Below are 21,270 nucleotides of genomic sequence, written 5' to 3'. Positions count from 1 at the left end.
TGAATACAGAATCGTACCAATGTGATATATGAAATAGTTTCATCTCTTCTAAATAAACTTATGAAGCTGTCTTTGTGTTATCTATTACTGGCTTAGAATCATTAAATTATTTAAAGCAGGGGTGTCAAACTGGTTTGGTTGGTCTGGATTTCTTCAAGGGCCAAAGCGGCATTGTTCTCCACAGACCGGCTAGAGTGGGGGGCAGACAGGACGTACGCCTCCTGCAGCACCCTGCTGGCCAAAACCAGAGGCACCCCTCTGCGCCCCATTTTGGCCAGCAATGTGCTGCAAGAGGCCATCCAGGCCAAAAAACGGGGCACAGTGGGGCCTCATACCCCCCTGTGCTCCATTTTGGCTGCCAGTGGCACCACAGGCTGGTCCTTTGCTATTTCCAGGCCAGATTTAAGCACCCCTGATTTAAAGCTTATCTAACATGATCTAACAATTAAATGTGTATTTGAGGTTTTATATAGAAAGCCAGGTTAAAGGGGAAATAAGCCACATAAATATTGAAGCTCTTATACAAATTAAACAGCAGTTCCTACATTGTTTCTGAAAGTGATCTAATCATTAGGAATGTGCAGCATTTCAAAATTGACTCGAAAAAGTTATTTTAAAATATGTTCAAGCACAGAGTACCCATCTCCAACTCTACAAATGCAAATTGTCCAACCCTCCTAGACAAAACTAACTGTTGAAATAAAATGTGGAATGCTACAACCCAGAAATAAGCTATTTTTACAATACACTCCATAATTTAACCACAGTGGTTTCCTCATATCAAAGAATCACATTTAAACACAATGAAAATAAATGCAAACATCAGATCACAAACTAATGCATCATTTCTAAATTATACATAGCCTAACACAAAACTTATATTAACTTACCATTATTGTTATTTCCCTTTTGCAGATATTGAGGTCAGGCACATTATTTACATACATTCTTTTCAATGCACATCGAACTCCACCATGGGTACGTACAAGGAGTACCGTTGAAAAGCCACCTAGAAGAACAACAGTGCTATAAATAAGTTCGTCTTTTTAACTTAAGAAGTTAAAGTTTATTTCATAAAAAATAATTCAAATGATTACTAATATTCTTGAATGCTTTCATTTAATAAAACTATGTGAAAGTCCGCAAAAAGAATTATGCAGTAAAAGACAAATGCCTATTATTTTCACATTTCAGAAATTTGTTTGTTTAGAAAGAAGGAATTAGGCTGAAGCAGTCTGTTGAATCCAAACTTGGAAAGCCAACATATCAAAATAATCAGAGATGAAGGAAATCTTATTCAAAAAGTAACTATTACTGTAAACTCTGCAACTTCATAGAAATTTCTGCAAACATCCTATGAAATATCAGAAGTTTGTTTCACAGAATGGTTTACACAGGGGCAGTTTTAGAAATATTTTATGATGATGCTGAAGTTAATACAACTTCAGCAGCATCAGAAAAACAAATTTCATATGAAATCCTGATATAACAAATGTTCACTGTGCAATATAACTTTTATACAATTACTGTGTATTGTATTATTGTCTTGTAAACCATCTTTTAAATACTTCATCCAGTTTTCTCACCATCAAAATTAAGTCCTTTCTGAATATATCCTGAATGTTTTCTTAACTGTAAATCATCCATAGTCACTTAGGTGAGATGGGCAGTGTAGAAATGGGATGGATGGATGGATGGATGGATGGATGGATGGATGGATGGATACATGAGAGTTCCCAAGGTACCACATCACTTACATACAATATGAGCAACTTCTCATGACTTGGTGACTGTTTGAAGTCACGGCTGAACAAAAGGACTTTCAACTGGTGCCCAAAGTTACGGCCATTACAGTGTCCTCACTGTCACATGATCAAAATTTGGGCACTTTGCACTCTACCCACACTTATGATTTCAGGGGTGCTGCCACTCCCCCCTCATTTCCCAATCTATGCCCTTTTGGCTTCTTGCACTCCATGCCCTGACATCTTATCTGACTTTTATAGTCTTCATGCTCCCACTATTGACCAACCATGCATGCACTGTCTGGTCCTTTGCAAGGCAGCTGTTGGCTACATGAGGCTTGCTTCCCAAGGTTGCACAGGAGGAGGATGACCTCCCGTGGTTTCCTCACAAAAGGGCATGATGTGTCAGCAGCAGGAGGAAGAAAACAACAAAGCTCATAAGTATAATCTTTATTGCCATTGTACTTAAATACAACAAAATTGGTCATATAGGATAATGGAGCACATCAGGGGTGGGTTCTGGCAGAGGCTACTGCTGGTTTGCTCAGAGGCACGCAGCGTGCCTACACACTTAATGCGCACTGCACGAACAACTAAAATTGCTCTGCGCATGCACAGAAGCATAAAGCAACATGGCGGCACCTATGGTGGCACCGGGAGAACTGGTTCAGGGGCGTGGCAGGCTTGGGTCGCTGCCGGTTCCAGCGACCCAGGCTGCCAAGCTACTACCGGTTCGGCTGAACCAGTAGGAACCCACCACTGGAGCACATGGTGGTAGGGGCCTCAAAGTGCAAGGTGATGATAACAATGGCAGCTGGGACTGAGCTAACTGTGAACAACCATACACAATACTTCTGCCTCCTATTTTCCCCGCATTAACAACCCTGTTAGGTGGGTAGGACTGAGAGGCAATGACTGGGCCAAAGTCACCCAGCCGGCTTTCATGACTAAGGAAAGCCTAGACTTCTGATCAGCATCTTAAATACTGTACACCAAACTGGCTGTCCTTTTGTGACGCGTGTCAGAATGCAGATTATATTAACACTAACACATATGCTAAAACACCTAATTATTTTTCAAAAGAACTTTTGCAATGGACAGTCACTTTTCTAAGAATGGACTCTGTAGGAGAAGAGTAATCCAGCAGCACAGAGGCCTGAATAAATCAAGATTGTATGTTCTTCCATAGCTTTTAAATTAAAACAACCAATACTGCATGTTTTTAAAAAAACTTGGATCACTTTTTTCATCATCACTGAGAAACCAACAAGTTTATACTAAATGAAGTCTGAAACTACCGAAGCTCAGATTCAAGCAAGTATTCTTTGCCATTAGATGGCAACATATCCTAACACCTTTTAAGTCTATCACTGTTCTGGATAGTAAACTGTAGTATCCTGAAGAATGTCACGGACCAATATTATTATTTCCAACATTATATTTATTGAAGATTTTTTATGGTTCACTGACCAATTATTTATAGAATTATATTTTAAAAGTTGTTGACTGGATAAAGCAAAATGTGATGGCTTGCAAGTCATCTATTCCACAAAAGTCCTCATTAAGCAGATGTGGGCATGTTCCTACCCTTGCATCCTTCCCACTATAAAACCTTTGCAAAAATGCCATGTTTCATGTAGAAACCACATAACCATCCTTAATCTGCTTAAAATATTGTTCAAGTACACACAAAGTACGCAACCCTCTCCATAGCTACTGCTTTCTCCGCAACAAAAGTCTGAGACTCAAGACGTCACGTTAGCACTATGCTATTTAAAGCTCTTACATTTTTAAGAGATTCTTTTTATTAAATATATTCTCAGCAGGGGTATCAAACTGCATGCAGCCCCCTGTGCCCCATTTTCGCCCTCCGTGGCCTCCTGCAACTCTCTGCCAGCTGAAAACGGGTGGGACGCGGCCCATTTTTCGCCAGCAGAGTGCTTCAGGAGGCCATAGAGGGTGAAAACAAGGCGTAGGGGCCCCACACATGGCCCGTTTTAGCTGGTCTGGAAATATAGCTGGTCCTTTTATATTTCCAGGCCAGCCCCGCGGGCCGGATTTAAGCAACCTCTGGCCTGGATGCAGCCCATGGGCCTTGAGTTTGACACTCCTGCTTTACAGCAACAAACAGTGCTTTGCAGAACTTCAGCTTTAAAGGCAAAAAAGTGTTCCAGTGTATGTGGAGATTCAAACATTGCACCTCTCTGCAACTCCTCTCTGTAAACCAAATATGTATAATCTTCTATAATCAGGCACAAGTAGAAGTGTGATTTGGAGGGGGGGAAAAGCATTTGAGCTGCAGACAGATGCTGCATTCCAGTCAATCCAAAGAATATTTTGCCCTGCACTGCCTTAGAAACAGCCAAAGCACCAATATGCTTTATTCCCATTCCATATGAACCGAGTTTCAATAACTAAAACTGGTCTGGTTAGAGAGTGATCCTAGCAAACAAGTTTCAAAAACCACATCCTCAACAGTGAGATTTTGAAACTGTATTCCACAGAAATCTAGGATTCTGCAAGGAATTACAGTAAATGGGTTCAATAGAATTAAAGGGGGGGGGAGACTCTTTGCGAGGAACCAAGAAAAAAAAAGGCATACTGTAGTCTCATGTAGAAAGGACTCCCCACCCCCACCCCCATAGTATGTTGTGAAGAGATTCCTCCACCCAATTTTAACAAGAATTTTTTAAAAAATAAGGGAAAAAAAATCTCTAAATAAGAAAAGTGTTATGGACACCCCTAAAGAATAAGTTGAAAGTGGCTGAGTGTATTGAGTTTCATATCCTTTTTCTCTTGGTCCCTTCAGAGTTTCTTTGCACTCTTTTGAATCTTGGAGTTCTGAAGAAAAAAAAAATCTTAACAATCATTTTTTGCAGCCTTAAAAAAAATTGAACACATTTTCTTCACATTAAGATTATATAATATTTCAGATATCATTCCAAAAGGTTGCTTTGGAGCAGACTGGAATGGGAATGAAGCACCTATCTGCAACCTTTTAAAGCAGATGCATCTCCTTCTGAAATGGCATGACTATCACGCGATCCCAGAAACAATGCAAGATAGAAGTCATAATCCTGTATTTCAAAACATGTTTTTGAATCAATACTAAATCCTACTGTACAGTACAGCATATTTAGAGTACAATACAAAGATTATGGACAAGTCTCTGTAGCTTTCTTGGCAAGATTTTTAGAAGTGGTTTGTCACTGCCTCCTTCCTGGGGCTGAGAGAAAGTGACTGGCCCAAGGTCATTCAGCTGGCTTCATGCCCAAGGTGGGATTAGAACTCACAGTCTCCCAGTTTCTAGATGCCTCAACTACAACTGCAAACTGGCTTTCACAGAAAGAGCATATAAATGCTAGTAAATTCAAGCCTTATGGACACTTTTTCCTGTTTATAAATAATTATGGGAATTTCACATCCCAAAAATTATTGATCCCTACACACAAACACCACCAGTGTTCTCTCATCTATTCTGCATTCCAAAATAGATTCCTATGAATGCAGTTTCTAAAGAAATAACTGTTTAGATATTTTACAGAAAGAAGGGACTTACAGCTCTTTAATAGACTAAGTTTTATTTTATTCAAACTTTTGTAATCAGAGGTTCACTTTATGTACTGTGGATTCAATGCAGTGGTAGGATTCAAATAATTTAACAACCAGTCCTCTGACCTAATTGATTTCTTCCAACAACCAGTTCACCAAACTGCTCAGAAAGTTAACAACCGGTTTTCCCGAAGTGGTGCAAACCGTTCCATGTCATAAAATCTTATAACATAATACAGTCATTAAAATGTAATATAACATGTAGTTTTTTATAAGTGAATGAATTCTAAAACTTTCAACTTATGCCTTCCTTCTTTTCATATCACTCCCCAGTTTCTTTTTTTAATTTTGCTGCCTTAATTCACAGGAGTACATTTTTTTTAAAAAACTGGATAAGTCATAGTAGCAGAAAGGCATTTCTCAAAATCTTACACTATGTTTTTCTTTTTATCTTAAAAATGTACAGTACACCCGTCTGTTGCCTGCCTATACATATCTCTCAAAAGCTCTAGCCCTTGAAAACAGAACAATATTAAAATCATTTTAAAGTACAAAAGGACCTTTAAAAATTCAGAATACTTCTATGGAATTCTCTTTTCCCGGAGAGAGAAGATGCCTCACCCACTCTCTTGGGTTTTATAAGCTATTCAAAATTGTGTTACTATACTGTGTCTCTGGCCCAAATTGAATAGGGGCATCACTCTAGTTTTTAAAAGGAATGTTAATTGTTTGGTTGTCTTGTTATTTTTTTAGCACTCACTGACAAAGAGTCCACTGGAATTGGGACAGCTTATGCTGCAGATTGGATGTGTTACTGTAAAGCAGACAGAAATCACAGAATAAAATGTAGGCTGCAAGTTTCCTAAAAAGGAAGGTCCTTACCCCCTTGCAAAAGATGGGCTAAACATGCAATTGTGTTTCCGAAGGAAGAGGGTCCCATCATTTAGGAGTAGCTACTGGTAAATTATTTTCCCTTTATTTCCACTATAACTCCACAATAATTGGGGACACGGGGAAGGGCCGACTCCATCAGATCTGAAGCTGCAGAAACACTGACACGGACAAAGGAGCCTCTGTGTAGAGAACGCAGAAGATGCTCTTGATGGAGAGAGGGCAAGTCAACGATCATACAAACTTAGTTACGCCAATACAAAGATATTTAGAAAATGTCTAAAACAGGCACCTCCCTAGTCCACATGAAGACAAAAGAAGGACAAGGAGAACCACATTGAAACTGCTATTACTGTTGTATGGCCATTCTAATAAAATAGGTTTTAGGACCAGGCGGCCTCTGTTTGTTGATGTGGAGTATCTTATCAGGCTCACACTCTACAATGTCTTCTGGACTATGCTGGAAACAAATTGGTCATGAATACAAACCTCACAGGGCAATGTGATATGGCCACTGAAAATCCATTAAAATTCTCACTCCCACAGTATGAAACAATCATAGTTTACAAAGATCTTCAAAGATTTTTTCACTGCTGTTGTAATTTTGAATGATCACTGAACAAATGGTTGTAAGTGGAGGACTACCTATAATGTGGGAAAACTGAATGCTCTATACCAGGGGTCTCCAACCTTGGCAACTTTAGGTCTGGTGGACTTCAACTCCCAGAATTCCCCAGTCAGCTGGTTGACTGGAGTTGAAGTCCACCAGACTTAAAGTTGCCAAGGTTTGGAAACCCTTGCTCTACACATCACTAATCTAAAAGGTGTTTATCATCATTGTTGATCTTCAGGGAACAGTTCCAATTTCCTGCATCAACCACTACAATAAATATTTCAGATCCAAATCCAGATCTGAAGCTAAAGTAAAATGGATCCAGACAATCCCACTCAAGAATCTAAGATACCACCAAATGCTTTTAAAGCACCTTGCCCAAGAACAAAGAATTGAAGATGTTTATGGAAATTCTCAGTCATCCGTGTCCTGGTTCTCCCAAGGGTGCTTTTTTCCAAAGGCAACTGGACTTAACAACCTTAAAGATATTTTGCTTCTCATACGAGAAGCTTCTTCAGTTCTGATCGCCTTTTGAAAAAGCACCTTTGGGACAATAAATTGAAGACTGCTGAAAAACCTTCCCAATGCTTTTTAGATATCACAATCTTTCTTATTAAAGATTTCCCAGTATGTACATTATTACCAGATCCTACACCCTTTCTATCCGGCCTCTCTTTACACGGATCACTGAGGAACAGCTAGGGTGACACATGTACAGGTAGTCCTTAAGTTACAACCGTAATGAAGCTTTTCCATTAAGGTCCTAAATCGGAGCCTGTCCATTATAGCAGTTATAGCAGTTAGACTTATATACCGCTTCATAGGGCTTTCAGCCCTCTCTAAGCGATTTACAGAGTCAGCATATCGCCTCCACAATCTGTGTCCTCATTTCACCCACCTCGGAAGGATGGAAGGCTGAGTCAACCTTGAGCCGGTGAGATTTGAACCGCTGAACTGCAGATAACAGTCAGCTGAAGTGGCCTGCAGTACTGCACCGTAACCACTGCACCACCTCGGCTCATTACAGTCATAAATCATAATAGTCGATTTTACAAATTTTTGCAGTGGCCATTAAGTGAACGTCACAGTAGTGAAATGAATGCCGCAGTTGTTAAGTACTAAGTGAATCCATTGTTCACTAGGGTTGAACGGTTTTGCTGGAAAATGGAAGTGCTGGTTTTCAGCAAAATTGTTGTAAAATGCAGTCGCATGACCGTGGGATGCTGCAAACAGCAGTAAATGCCGCTGTGCTGCCAAGCACCCAAAGTGCAGTCACATGACCAGGAAGGAACCGTCAGAACTTCAGATCCAGGTCACGTCCCCTTTTTCAGTTAGGTCATAACTTCAAATAGTTTCTAAGTGACCAATCATAAGTGAAGAACTGTCGGTACATATTGGTCTCAAACAACTAAGAACTACAAACTTAAAACTATATAAACAACAGTGTATCCATAACAAAAAAAAAACAGCAAGAAAAAACCACTGGTATATCATTAGACAAAGCACCTGAATTTATTTCTCCAAACAGTAATCAGCCTGTGTAAATAAATGACAGTCGGTATATACATAGCTTATTTAAGTATTATTTTGTCAGACTGAAAAAAAAATTAGCTACTAAAACGTTATGTGTAAATTTCACTAATACGGTAATTTTGAAAACAACTATCACAAGGCAGAGCATAATATTTGACTAAATCAAGTTTCTACAGATTATTATTTTTTTTGAAAGAAAATATAATTGAAACCATTGTTTCACAAAACTGCATACATGTTTAATTTTTTCTAGAGCAATTAATACAAAAAGGGCATAAGAAAGCCTGGCTATGTGGAATCAGCACAGCAAAACTGATTCAAAATAGTAACATATTTTCCTTTAATTCATACTGTTTTCTGAACAAGCATGCCAATTGATTTCTGTAACAAAACATTTTGTTTTGCTAACTGAACAGAGCTGATACAGTATACTAAGCAGTATATTTCAAATTAAGTCTATGAGTTCTTTGTCTCATAGATTTATTTATTATTCAATTTTAATCCCACTACAAACTCATGATCTCAGTTAGTCTTTTGTGCAACAAAGCAGTTATATTTGAACTCTGGCTAATTAATATTTCACAATAGTATAGAAAGCATACAGAAAACACTCATATTCTGAAAAGGTCACAGATCTTAAGGAAAAGATGTGGTGACATATATGGTGGTATCTCAAAAACCATAACCACCTTCTTGGGATATTCCCTGAATACCCTCCCCCACTATCCTTTTAAACTGAAATGCAATGGGAGTCCTTCCTTGGTAGCTGAAGACAATTGACAAAACACCCAGAAAAACTTGTCAGAAAAACAGTCATTAATGGTCAGGATGATAGGAGCTATAGACCAAAATATTCAGAAAATGCCAAATCTCCTTTTCTACATTCTGGAGTCTTTCCTGCTTTTATGTGATGCTATAGGAAATCAGACATGGAACCAACTTCAAGATTTGAATCTAAATGCGATATTGCTGTTGTTAATATTCTTTCACCGCTAATAGCTAAAACAAGGAATTTTAACGTGGGGCAATCTTATACGAGGACACTGCAAAATTCCTTAAAAGTTTCATAATACTTTGATGTCTCAAATGATGGTTCTACACAAATATAGCAATAAAGTTACATTATAATTTCTACAAATTCCCAAAGTTTTATCCCGCTTCTGGGAGATTCCTCATTACCATTCTTAAGAATAATCCCTTGCTAACTCCTATATTTTTTATTTCATGAATTTCCAAACATCCTCACTTGGGTCATTCTTTCCACAGCATAAAAGTTATTTAGCAGGATTTCCTCTATGCATTATAAAATAATCCCCATGAAGTAAGCAGTATACATCCAAAAAACTTCATGTTATCATTTTCAGAACAGTTTCCCTAATGTCTAATAATAGCCAGCAGCTGTCTCTTCCTCTACAAGTATCTAAGAAAAATGTGCTCACAATTTCCTTGATTATGTTTTTGTAAATTTTCATACGCATTATAGACAATTTCCACCAAAAGCCAACTTTTAATTTACTTCAAGGGTAAGAAGCAGTTTTGTTAAAGCCATTATATGAATGAATCAGATACAATAACACATCTGGACATCTCAATTACTACTTTGAACTGAATCTATATTGATTTATTAAAAAATATGTACATATCTTTTCCACATGCACAGCAATGGCTCTTCTGAAAAAGCCAGAAAGGTAGTTAAATTTAGGGAGGAGGGGGAGAAGTTCCTTCTATTCTTTTTCAAGCTAAAGAACCTTTAACATACTGTGGTTTCCAGCCAGGAAAAAGGAAGCCCCAACCAAACACACCTGTAGATGTTTATTCAGCTATGTTATGTAAACATGTACTCTTAAGTCCAAACAAGTTAAAACAAAAGTAGAATGATACTTTGATACAATCAATATTATGATGATCTCTTCACTTAAACCTTTCTTCCATGATTCAGGGAGTGAGGTGTTCTTCTACCTGTCTTTTAATTTATACGTAATGTTTTAATTTAAACTAATTTAATAGGTTTTTTTCCTGCTTTTCTATTTTAGATATAGGTAGGTCCTCAACTTACAACCATAGTGGAGCCCTAAATTTATGTTGCTAAGTGAGACAGTTGTTAAGTAAGTTTTGCCCCATTTCACGATCTTTCTTGCCACTGTTGTTAAATGCATCACTGCAGTTAACACGGTTATTAAGTGAATCTGGCTTCAAAAGGACGCAAAAGATGACCACATAAAGCCGGGGCACTACAGCCGTCATAAATGAGTCAGTTGCCAAGTGTCTGAATTTTAATCACCTGGAGATGCTGCAACAATTGAAACAGTGAAAAAATGGCCATAAGCCACTATTTTCAGTGCTGTTATAACTTTGAATGGTCACTAAATGAACTGTTGCAAATTGAGGACTACCTGTACATTAATTCAAGATCTGCTCAGCCAGAAGAAGGGAATGTTCCCAGATTATTTGATTGAACAGTGTCAGCTATAATAGGGGTCTCCAACCTTGGCAACTTTAAGAATTGTGGACTTCAACTCCTAGAATTCTTCAGCCAGCTTTGCACTGGGAGTTGAAGTCCACAATTCTTAAAGTTGCCAAGGTTGGAGACCCCTGATCTATAAGGACTCAGGAAGTGTGCCTTCTTTGCTCTTATTTACTTGTTTCATGTTGTTGTTGCTGTTTTACTTCGATAGTTATCCAGATTCAGTTCAAGTGGGGGCGGTATCAACAACTAAATAAATTTTAAAAACAAAAATATTTCAACACAGGAATGTGTTCTAAAAATATATCAAAAATAAATCAAAAGATAAGACACAGGCCATAGCGTATACACGAACAGAGAGTGCATTGCTTAATTAAATTAACCATCCGATTGAAGGAAATTGACTAAACAGCATTTAAGATGGCAATGATTCACCACTGGAAAGCATTTTATTATATCAATATCTGGACCTTCATAATAATAATAAATCACTTACATGCAGATCATCAGAATAAGCCATGTGATGGGCACAAATAGAACCCAACCAGAAATTTATATTCCCCATCTCCTGTCTTCCTCCATCACACCACAAAGAGTTCAGTTATGGGCTATTTTTTTATTAGCTACAGACAGTCATTTTACCCATGTCTTAAAAGTGGAAATCGATTTTCAAGCAAAGATCCCAAAGGTGTTTTTTTTCAAGAGGCATCTGGATTTTCTGGTGTTTTCTTTGAAGACGTTTTACTTCTCATCCAAGAAGCTTCTTCAGAGAATCAAAACGTCTTCAAAGAAAACCCAGAAAATCCAGTTGCCTCTTGAGAAAGCAGAACCATGACTGACTGACTGAGAATCTCCATAGACAATCAAGCAAAGGTTATCACAACAGTGCCACCGAAGCAAAGATAGTTGGGATGAATGGTTTAATTCATGTGTTACGCTAAATCATCCAAAACAGGACTGAAAATTTAATTCCTATAATAATTTTTATTTACACTGTGTTAGTGAAGTTTTTGTTATTTTGAGTTACTCAAAGTACGGGCAGCATATAAATATTGTAAAATGAATAAATGCATTACCCAAGGAGGAAAGGAGATTGAGCAAATAAACCTAAAATCTCCTAGTCTGTATTTTTTTATCATGAGAAACAAAGGCAAATCCAGCCAGTGCCTTGGAATAATATAGTCATGTTAAATAGGTATTTTTTCATTTTTTTTTCTTGATAAATCTTTTTTTTTCCCCCAAACAAGCAATTGCACAAGCTGAGGTAAATAGATTGGGAATGTCATTTCTTTTCAAATTTAAAATGATTGCCCTATATAAATTTACCCATCAATGATAAGGAAAATAGATATTATGCCTATTATGCCCTTCTAAAAATAGTACTGTAGACCATGAAACAATTTAAAAAGATATGGCACCCTGGGGAAATTTTAAACCTCTTTCCCCAACTAAATATACACAAAGAGCTGCTTTGATCTTAAAGAAATTCTTGCATCCAATGTTGCATTTACATTCATAGCATCTGCTGAGTCTTAATTTTTGGAATATCAAATTAACCCTTACCTACCTTTAATATCCCAAATGACTTATTAAAGTGCCTTATACAAATATCATCAACCTATCAATAAGCAGCCTGTCTAAATATTTTGCCTAAATATCTGAGTATCAGCTTCCAACCGGATCAATATGAAATGCATTGCTGCTTAGCTTTCACTATTATATCAGGTCATGTTGCTGACAAGTTACAAAAATTGCAGTGACAGTAGCAGTCAACATTGGCAGAATAACTCCTTATTATACAAACTGAAAAGTTATAGCCACCCCGGCAAGCTTGTTCTCCAGATACACTGAACTTCAATCCCCATAATCCTTAAATGTCTATATTTGTCAGTATATTTCTACTCTTCCTATCTGAGTTTCATATCTACTGCTTAGGGAATCCTAAGGATTCGTTCCAGGATTTATATTTTGTTCCTGGAATGACCAAGAAAAGTTATCTATATCTGTGGTTTTCACAAAGATTAAATCCCATCCAAAAGGACAAACTTATTTTGCTCGCATAAAGAATGCACAGTCTGAATGGACGGGGGGGGGGGCGGTGTTACAATGCTTTGGATCCAAAAAATTCCCTTCTATAAACAAAGAACAGTGTGAGAAAAGTGAAAAATCAAATACATTAGTCTCTTAGGAAAAGCCTATGCTATTACTGTACTTTTTTCTGATACCATTAAAAATCCATTTAAGGTGGGTCACAATTATACTTAGTTTCATGCTGAGAACAACGGGCCACAAGACCCTGGGTGTTATAGCCAAATTTCTGGATGGCCTGAAGGTTCAAGGACGAGTGAGCAGGGAGCAAAGGAGTTCTAACTTCCACCATAGAAAGGATGAGTGGTGATAGGCTACAGAAGCACAGACTAGGGTTCAGGTCATGTGCTTTCTCAAAGGAACCTCTGAGAAGAACCGTGGCGCCAAACACATCCCTATGAATAGCGACTGGTAAAAATGGCACGTTCATTTGGCTATTTCTACCACTATTGCTAGGCAGCTACTGCTGCTAATAAAAGGATTCAGGGTATCTGGAAGCATTTGCTACAGAGTCCCCATTTTACTAGACAGCCAGCGATCCAACATTTCAGAAGTCTCATCTTCCTTCCTGCCACAACACTTCAGGCTCTTCCTCCGCAGCCCTTTAAGATAAGGTCAGAAAACAGACTCTACCAGAATGTTGGACTCTATTGTATTTCTGCAGCTGTCGCCATTGTTTCTTCAATGTCATCTCTGCGGCTGTCTAGTCTGGCACTGCTCTCTCTGCCATGTCTCTCTGCTAGCCACATCAGTTGTCACATTCTTCAAGTGCCTTGGATGCACCAAACCTGACAGTTACCTTCCTCCTATGGCAAAGGGGACCCAAATCCAGATTCCAGAGGTACCTTCACACATACACCCCACTAAACTTGCTCTTGTGGACTGGAAGGGCTATTCTAAAACCTGTTTTATACCAGGAGGATTGCCAAAGCTATTAGTCACCAGAGGCTGAAACCAGCAGAAGGACTGACTAGGGGAGTGATGGCTAACCTTTTCCGGACCGAGTGCCCAAAGTGCGCATGCACGCCCGAACCCCCAAAATGCAATGTGCGCCCCCCTCGTACATGCGTGCATGATCCCCCAGGCCCACCCCTTGTGCATGCCCGTGACCCGTGTATATGCCCATCCCCCTGCACATGTGTGTGTGACCCCCCTGCATGCCCCCTGCCCCCAACATATACGCACACAACCCCCTACACAAGCCCCATCCACTACATGCACATGTGATGCCCACACACACCACATATGCATGCGCAGCAGAAACCCAAAGGCCACCTGGTCGGTGAGAGGCGCACATGCATGCATGTCAGAGCTGAACTGGGGCAATGGCTCCTGTGCTATCAGAGAGGGCGCTGTGTGCCACCTCTGGCATGTGTGCCATAGGTTCCCCATCACAGGACTAGGGGATCTAGATAGCAAAAAATTCCCAAAGTATAGCAAATGGTGAATTCTCATTTTCCAGAGAGGCCTTTTCCCCTTTTTCTTTTGACCTCTCTCTCTCTCCCTCTCCCTCCCTCCCTCCCTCCTTCAACTCTTTCTCTTCAAGAAGCTTGCTCCATCCTCCTGCCTTCCCCTCCCTGCTTTTTGGACCAATAATTTCAAAGTTGCCAAGCAGAAACTTGGTGGAAGGAAAGCTGAGCCAACTGCCCCTCGGGACATTTTCACTCAATGAGGCACGGACACATAAAGTGGATCATTTCTCAGCTGCCATGCCTCAGAGACTTCCTCAACAACATTCCTCCCAATCGCCTTGCTTCCAAGGCCAGGGAAAAGCTCAAATCCCACCATCCTAATCAGCTGATCAGGGGAGACAGAGGCAGCAACCTGAGCTTCTAGAATGCAGAGCTAAAAAGCCCCTTGCCGTAGGAGAAATGTTCGTTCTTTCAACAGCTATTACTGTTTTGCTGTTATCACTAGCACTGTTTAGGACTCACACGAATATATTATTTTGGTGAGATACAATACCACAAAGCTCCAGAAACCCTGCCTTTAGGACTGAAAACCACACACCCTAGTTATAGGCAGCTTTCCATTTCCTGTGACCAATAACATCAAACTCACTAATACAACAACGAAACTGTGTAAAGTGAAATACTTAAATTATCGATATGTTCATAGAGTACATTGATGTGTACATAGCAAAAGTATTTTCTTCTGTGCAAATAGTGTTTGTCACTTAATGTTTTGCAAGGTTGACTGCAGCTGGGTTATATTTACTTCCATGTATGGCTAAACACCTTCCATCCAGCATATTTACTTGAAAATTTATCTTATCATTTATCTAATTATATCTCACTTCAATAACTCAAAGTGATGAATAGACCCAACACACTTTCCTCCTACTAGTTTCCTCACAACAATCCTGCGAAGTGAGTTGTGCTGAGAGAGAGTGACTGCCCCAAGGTCAATTTGGATAACTAAATTCATACATAAGCTGAATCAGTTTACCCTGGCCTGTTACATTCCAGCAAATAAATGCCCTAAAATGTACTAACGGTTAGTTCCTTGTCACTCAGGTCAATAATACACATCTTTTTTTTTCAAACAGCAAGCCTCAGAAAGATATGGGGACTACTACCTTAAACATCACTCTCTAGTAACAACTGCCTTCTTGGTATACCTAAATGAATAGCTACACACAGCTTTTTCTCAATATATGCCTTCTCAAATACATTGTACTTATGGATTACAGACATTTATGTCTTGCCTTTACTCCAGGAGTTTAAAACATTGTTTCCTCTTTCATTTTATTTCCAATAACTATCACTCTTGAGGCAAGAAGGCTGAGAGAATGGGATTGGCCCAACATTAATTCACCAGTTCCAAAGGGTTCTTCAGTTTGGTTTAGTGATTAAGGCATCAAGCTAGAAATCAGGGGGGTCATGAGTTCTAGTTCACTTTAGTCACAAAGCCATCTGGGTGATCTGGGGCCCATCCCCTTCTCTCAGCCCTAGGAAGGAGACAATAGCTAACGACTTCTGAAAAACCTTGCCATGAAAACTGCAAGGATTTGTCCATGCAGTTTCCAATAATTGATACATGATCAAAATAAGGAAAAATAAACATGCTAGAGAGCCGGTGTGATGTACTGGCTAAGACACTAAACTAGAAAATGGGAGAGTTCCAGGAGTTCTATTTCTACTCTAAGCATATAGGCAGTTTTGTGACCTTGGGCCAATCCTTCTCTCTCAACCCCAGGAAGGAGCCAATTGCAAGCCACTTCTGAAATCTTGCCAAGAAAACTGCAGACTTGTCCAAGAAGTCACAAGGAGACAATACTGGCTCAAAGGCACGTGCACGCATACTTATGCACGCGCACACACACACACACACACAGAGTTCAAAGTTGGAGCAGGTTACCTAAGTTGACACATTTACTCTGTTAAAAAGGTTATCTAATTCCAACAGTCCAATGGCATCAATAGACTCACAGAGCCTCTATCAGACTTTATAATTAAATCACCAGGTACACTGTACACACACTTTCTTGTTAGCAGGATGCAGGCAACACTTAGTTTGCATAGAAGTTCAAGGACAGTTTAGTAAATTGGGTTTTGGTTCTGCTTGTGCCATACTGGCTAAAATATACCACTTGTTATACTCCGTCTGAATGCAGCATTCCATACTAGTTACAAGAGCCTACTACCAATCAGTTTTGATTGATAGTATCTCTTATAATTAGTGTAAAATGATGCATTCAGACAGAGTATAACTTAAGTCATCTAGTTTCTTTGTTATCTTACTCAAAAGTACTATGTAAAAGCCTTGATTAAGCAAAACTATAACTTCTCACTCATATTGTACACTTTGCATCACACTATCATAGTATGATGGGTATGTATGTACGGTATATTTATTTGAATTATAAAAGAGGTTGCCAGGCTGCAAAGTGAAGTGGTAGCCTCCAACATCATCTTTATTTCCAGAAACGTCTCCAGTCCCCTCATGGACCCACATACGTTTTATGGTATGGCTGTATCTTAGTATTTTTTTTTTAATTACACCTCCTTGCCCTGAAAAAGGGCAAGAATCAACAAGACCAGCAGAAAATAAGTAGCAATAATATTCTATATAAATTAATGCTTTGTATCCCATTATGACCTCCGTGGCCTCCACATTATGAATAAGCAATGCCTCCCAGCAACCATTTTGCAATTTCAATTCACTTCAAAATTCTCAATGTGACCACTAGATTATAACAAGTATTTAGAAGTTATCTAATAATGAATTTATGCTTCCGATAAATATTGTTTATAAAGAGTCTTGAACATTCTAGGGGAAGATCAATAAGAGCTTCCTTAAAAATACTAACCTCTGAAGAATGCAGTTTTTAAAGCATTGTTGTGTGGGTTATTTTACACAGTTGAAGAGAAAAGGATTACACTTACAATTTGCCTGATGGGGAAAGGGGGTACCTATTCCATAAGAATCAAAATTTACTCCTAAATATTTAGAAGAAATACCAAAAACACCCAGGTTTTCAACATATATCCTAATAATCAAATACATCTGCAAGTTTTATATCCAAGAAAAAATCCAGGCACAATGTATCTGACTGCCAGGCTGTAAATCTTTTTCCGTCAACTTTATATTTGAAATCATCTACAGTGCTATATGTAAAACTTTCCAAAGTGAAAGCTGCCTTATTCTATTTCAACAAAAACAAAAATAAAGTACTTTGTGACACTTGAAGAGCATCAAATCTGGGGCTGTAGTTTTTAAAATTCCTTACAATTCCCAGTTATTTTACAAATGTTTTAATCACACTACAAACTAGAGGCAATCGGTCATGTTTTTATTTATAGGAAAAGCAAGCCATTCTTTCAGGACAAATTCTTTGATCATTCTAATTACAAATATGAGTAGAAAACAGTAAGTGAAACTCATAAATGTGGAAAATATTTCTCCTTTACATTCAACTACTACACCATATAAAGTCATGCTGTTTCCTTAAAAATACTAAATTTGTTTTGAATACCACTTCAACCTACGTCAGGAATCCCCCTTCCCTCAGCAGGAATCCCCCTTCCTTCGCCCAAACATTGTTTTATTTTAAACATGCAAAAGTTCAACAGTAGGAATCATTTTCAGCCAAACAAAACAATTATAATGTACTTCATGTACATTTGCCTTTGAAGATGGCTTGGAAATTTAAATTGGGGCAGCATGTGACCATCCGGAGGCTGGAAAATCTGAACATGTAACACTTCTTCTGAACTAATTGTATTAATTACAAACCTGCTTTCAGGCCAAGTTCATAGTGTTGTTAACAAAATGGTTTATTCTTATATTATCATCCCTGTATAGATTTTTTACAGAGACACTGGTCAAATGCCCTCTAAATAAAATTGTTTATACATACAAATATGACCTTTCTGGAAGTGACAGGCCCATAAGTATATAATCTTTCTGCTGTTATTCAGTGCTTGACTATCTTGATGAGCAGCCTTTAGATGAATCAGGAAAACGAATTTCTTAACTTCAGAATGCAAACAGCTGATACAATTCAGTCACTCTGCTTAGCTATATTTTCACAGTGCTTAATTTGTTATCTTGTATCTGTATCTCTATATACCCTTCTGGGAGAAATAGACCCTATAAGTCACTTATAAGTTATAACGAAAACTCAACAATAATAGTTATGGGCCCAGAATCTTGAACTGATTACCAATGGATTTACAATAGCTTTAACCCCTATGAGGTTCACATGATGAATGTAAACCATTAAAGTGGATCTTGACGGTCCCTGACCATGTCAAACAAAAAGAAGAGCAGCTTTTATATTTATTTGATCAGCAGGCTTAAGGGTGACTTTGGGCCAGTCACTCTCTCTCAGCCCAACCCACCTCACAGGGGGTTTTCCTGTGGGGAAAACAAGAGATGGAAGTATTACATATGTCCATTGCCTTGTGATACATAGATGACAGATAGATGACAGACAGACAGATGAGAGAAAAAGGAAGGAAGGTGAGATGAAATAGGAGGGAGAGATAGATAGATAGATAGAGAGAGATAAAAGCGAGATGAGATAGACAACATAAAATTGAATATTACAAACTGCCTATCTCACATAATTGATAGCCTAAGTCGTGGATAAAAATGCCAAACCCAATCTAGACATCTGATTATCAATATATCAATATATCAATATATCAATATATCAATGTATCAATGTATCAATGTATCAATGTATCAATGTATCAATATTTATACATGTGTGTGCATCTGTATACACATAAACACACATATATACTGTGTGTGTATATATATATGTGTATGCATGCATACACATATGTATATGTACAGTCTGTCTGTCTGTCTATCTATCTATCTATCATCTGTCTATCTGTCTATCTATCTATCATCTATCTATCTATCTATCTATCTATTATCTATCTATCTATCTATCTATCTATCTATCTATCTATCTATCTATCTATCTATCTATCTCTATGTCTGTCTTATTTATTCCTCCTCGTCCTCCCCCTTCCAACGATTATCTTTCCATGCTCAGGGCCAACATCGCTGCAGGAAGCCGAGAGAGACCCCCCTGGAAACAGGACTACAATAAACCCACATTTCAATTCAGCCCAACGCTGTAATAGACACCCTTCGATTCCAGTCCAATTCTTTCCCTTTTGGGGAACCGACCCCCACCGGGCCTCGAAGCCCTCCCCCCCCTAATACTACACCTAACCTCCCACCCCAATGCATGGCTTCGTGCTCGCTTCCCAGGGAGTCACCTCCCCACACACGCACACACCCCTCACACACAGGCCAGGCCAACCCTTCGGGGAAGAAGCCGAGCCTTTGCGCCCCAGCAACCCCGGCTTTTCCTGCAGCAGCGCCGGAGAGAAAAGGCAGAAGCAGGACGGGTGGAGGGGAAGCCCGCACGGCTGGCAACTTCTGCCTTCTGTCCGGGGAGGCCGGGCAGACAAGCGGGGGGGAAGGACCCGCCTGTCACAAGCCGGGAGTTCCTTCGGGTAGACAGGAAAGGACGAGGCCCCGGCGATGGTGGGTAAAAACCTCGCCCCGCTCACCTTCGGCCAGCACCTCTTCCACCGTGACCTGGAAGCGCCCCACGGCGAAGACCCGGCTGCTGCCCACCGCCAGCGAGCCCGAGACGCTTCCGATGATGCCGCCGCCGCCGCCTCCTCCTCCAGCCGCCGGTGCCCCGCCACAACCGATGCCTCCGGGGCTGCCGCCGCTGCCGTCCGACTTGGGCATCCGAGAAAACTTCTTCATGGCGGGAGAGGCGCGAGGAAGCGACCGAGGAGGGAACCTCACCGCAAGGAGGGAACCTCACCGCACCGGGGAAGCCTGAGGCGACCGCCGCGCCCCCTCCCCCCCCCTTTATTTAAAATTATTATTATTATTTTATTTTATTCTTCTTTCTTCGCAGCCGCTTCCTCGCCTCACATTCCCAGCCCTTCTGTGAGGGGAAGCCGAGCCCGGAGCCCGGCGGCGGACGCCCCCGCTTCCCAACCCAGCAGCAGCAGCAGCAGCGCCGCCTTCACGGCCGGACCCGCCTCACGGGGCACTGAGGGGGGGCGCTCCCTCCCTCCCTCCGCCCCTCGGACGGGCGCGCGCGCGCCGCAAGCCCACGAGAGCGCAGGCGTTCCGCCGAGGGGCGTGCGCGCGCCTAAGGCTCTCGCTTGCTGGTTGGCGGTGCGGGGAGGCTCGGGAGGGGATGGGGCGGAGCCAAGCAGGGAAGACACCCAGGGGGGCGTGTCTTTTGGGGAGAGTATATATGTAGGGCGCGAGAGGTAACGAGAGAGGGAAATATGGCTCCAACTTGAGGGGGAAAGTTTGCGCGTGCGCGCTGCTGGTTCTTCCTCCTCCTCCTCCTCCTCCTCCTCCTCTCCGCCCACCCCCCCTCTCTTTCCCCCTAACCTTTCCTCGCTGTCTCCCTTTCTCCTCCTCCTCCTCCCTATTTCCCGCTGCCGGAAGTGAGGTTCGCCCTGCCCGGAGGAGCACGTGCTAGAGGGGCCGGAGGAGGGCGGTAGGGGCGGGGCAGGTGGCTCTTCCGCCGCTGCGCTAGTCGCGGGCGGTTGCCGCGCTTCTTTGGGAGGGGTTGCCTGTAGACTGGGGGGTGTGTGTCCTCCGCTTGATTATTTTCCCCCGTGCAAGGCGACCCCAGTTCCCATCATCTTCCCTCTATGCCAAGGGGACCACAGTTCCCATCATCTTCCCTCTATGCCAAGGGGACCTCAGTTCCCATCATTTTCCTTCTATGCCAAGGGAACCACAGTTCCCATCATTTTCCCTCTATGCCAAGGGGACCACAGTTCCCATCATTTTCCCTCTATGCCAAGGGGACCACGGTTCCCATCATTTTCCCTCTATGCCAAGGGGACCACGGTTCCCATCATTTCCCTCTATGC

General features: G+C 40.6%; 1 protein-coding gene across 1 annotated transcript in view; it reads right to left on the bottom strand.

Annotated features, from left to right (window-relative positions):
- The window catches only part of BMP2K (BMP2 inducible kinase), a 57,901-nt gene extending 37,518 nt beyond the window's left edge, over window positions 1-20,383 (bottom strand). Inside the window, exons 1-2 of the mRNA XM_087724001.1 lie at window positions 19,927-20,383; window positions 891-1,009 (exon numbers count right to left, since the gene is read on the bottom strand). Of these exons, the coding sequence (XP_087580127.1) occupies window positions 891-1,009; window positions 19,927-20,131 (324 nt within the window). The 5' untranslated portion in view covers window positions 20,132-20,383. The remainder of the gene's footprint in view (window positions 1-890; window positions 1,010-19,926) is intronic.
- Window positions 20,384-21,270: the final 887 nt, after the last annotated feature.

Source organism: Thamnophis sirtalis, unplaced genomic scaffold (assembly GCF_051295495.1).
Source record: "Thamnophis sirtalis isolate CommonGarterSnake01/CBP01778 unplaced genomic scaffold, rThaSir2_p1.2 scaffold_10, whole genome shotgun sequence".
Classification (NCBI taxonomy): domain Eukaryota; kingdom Metazoa; phylum Chordata; class Lepidosauria; order Squamata; family Natricidae; genus Thamnophis; species Thamnophis sirtalis.
This window is presented reverse-complemented; position numbering and strand designations above follow the sequence as displayed.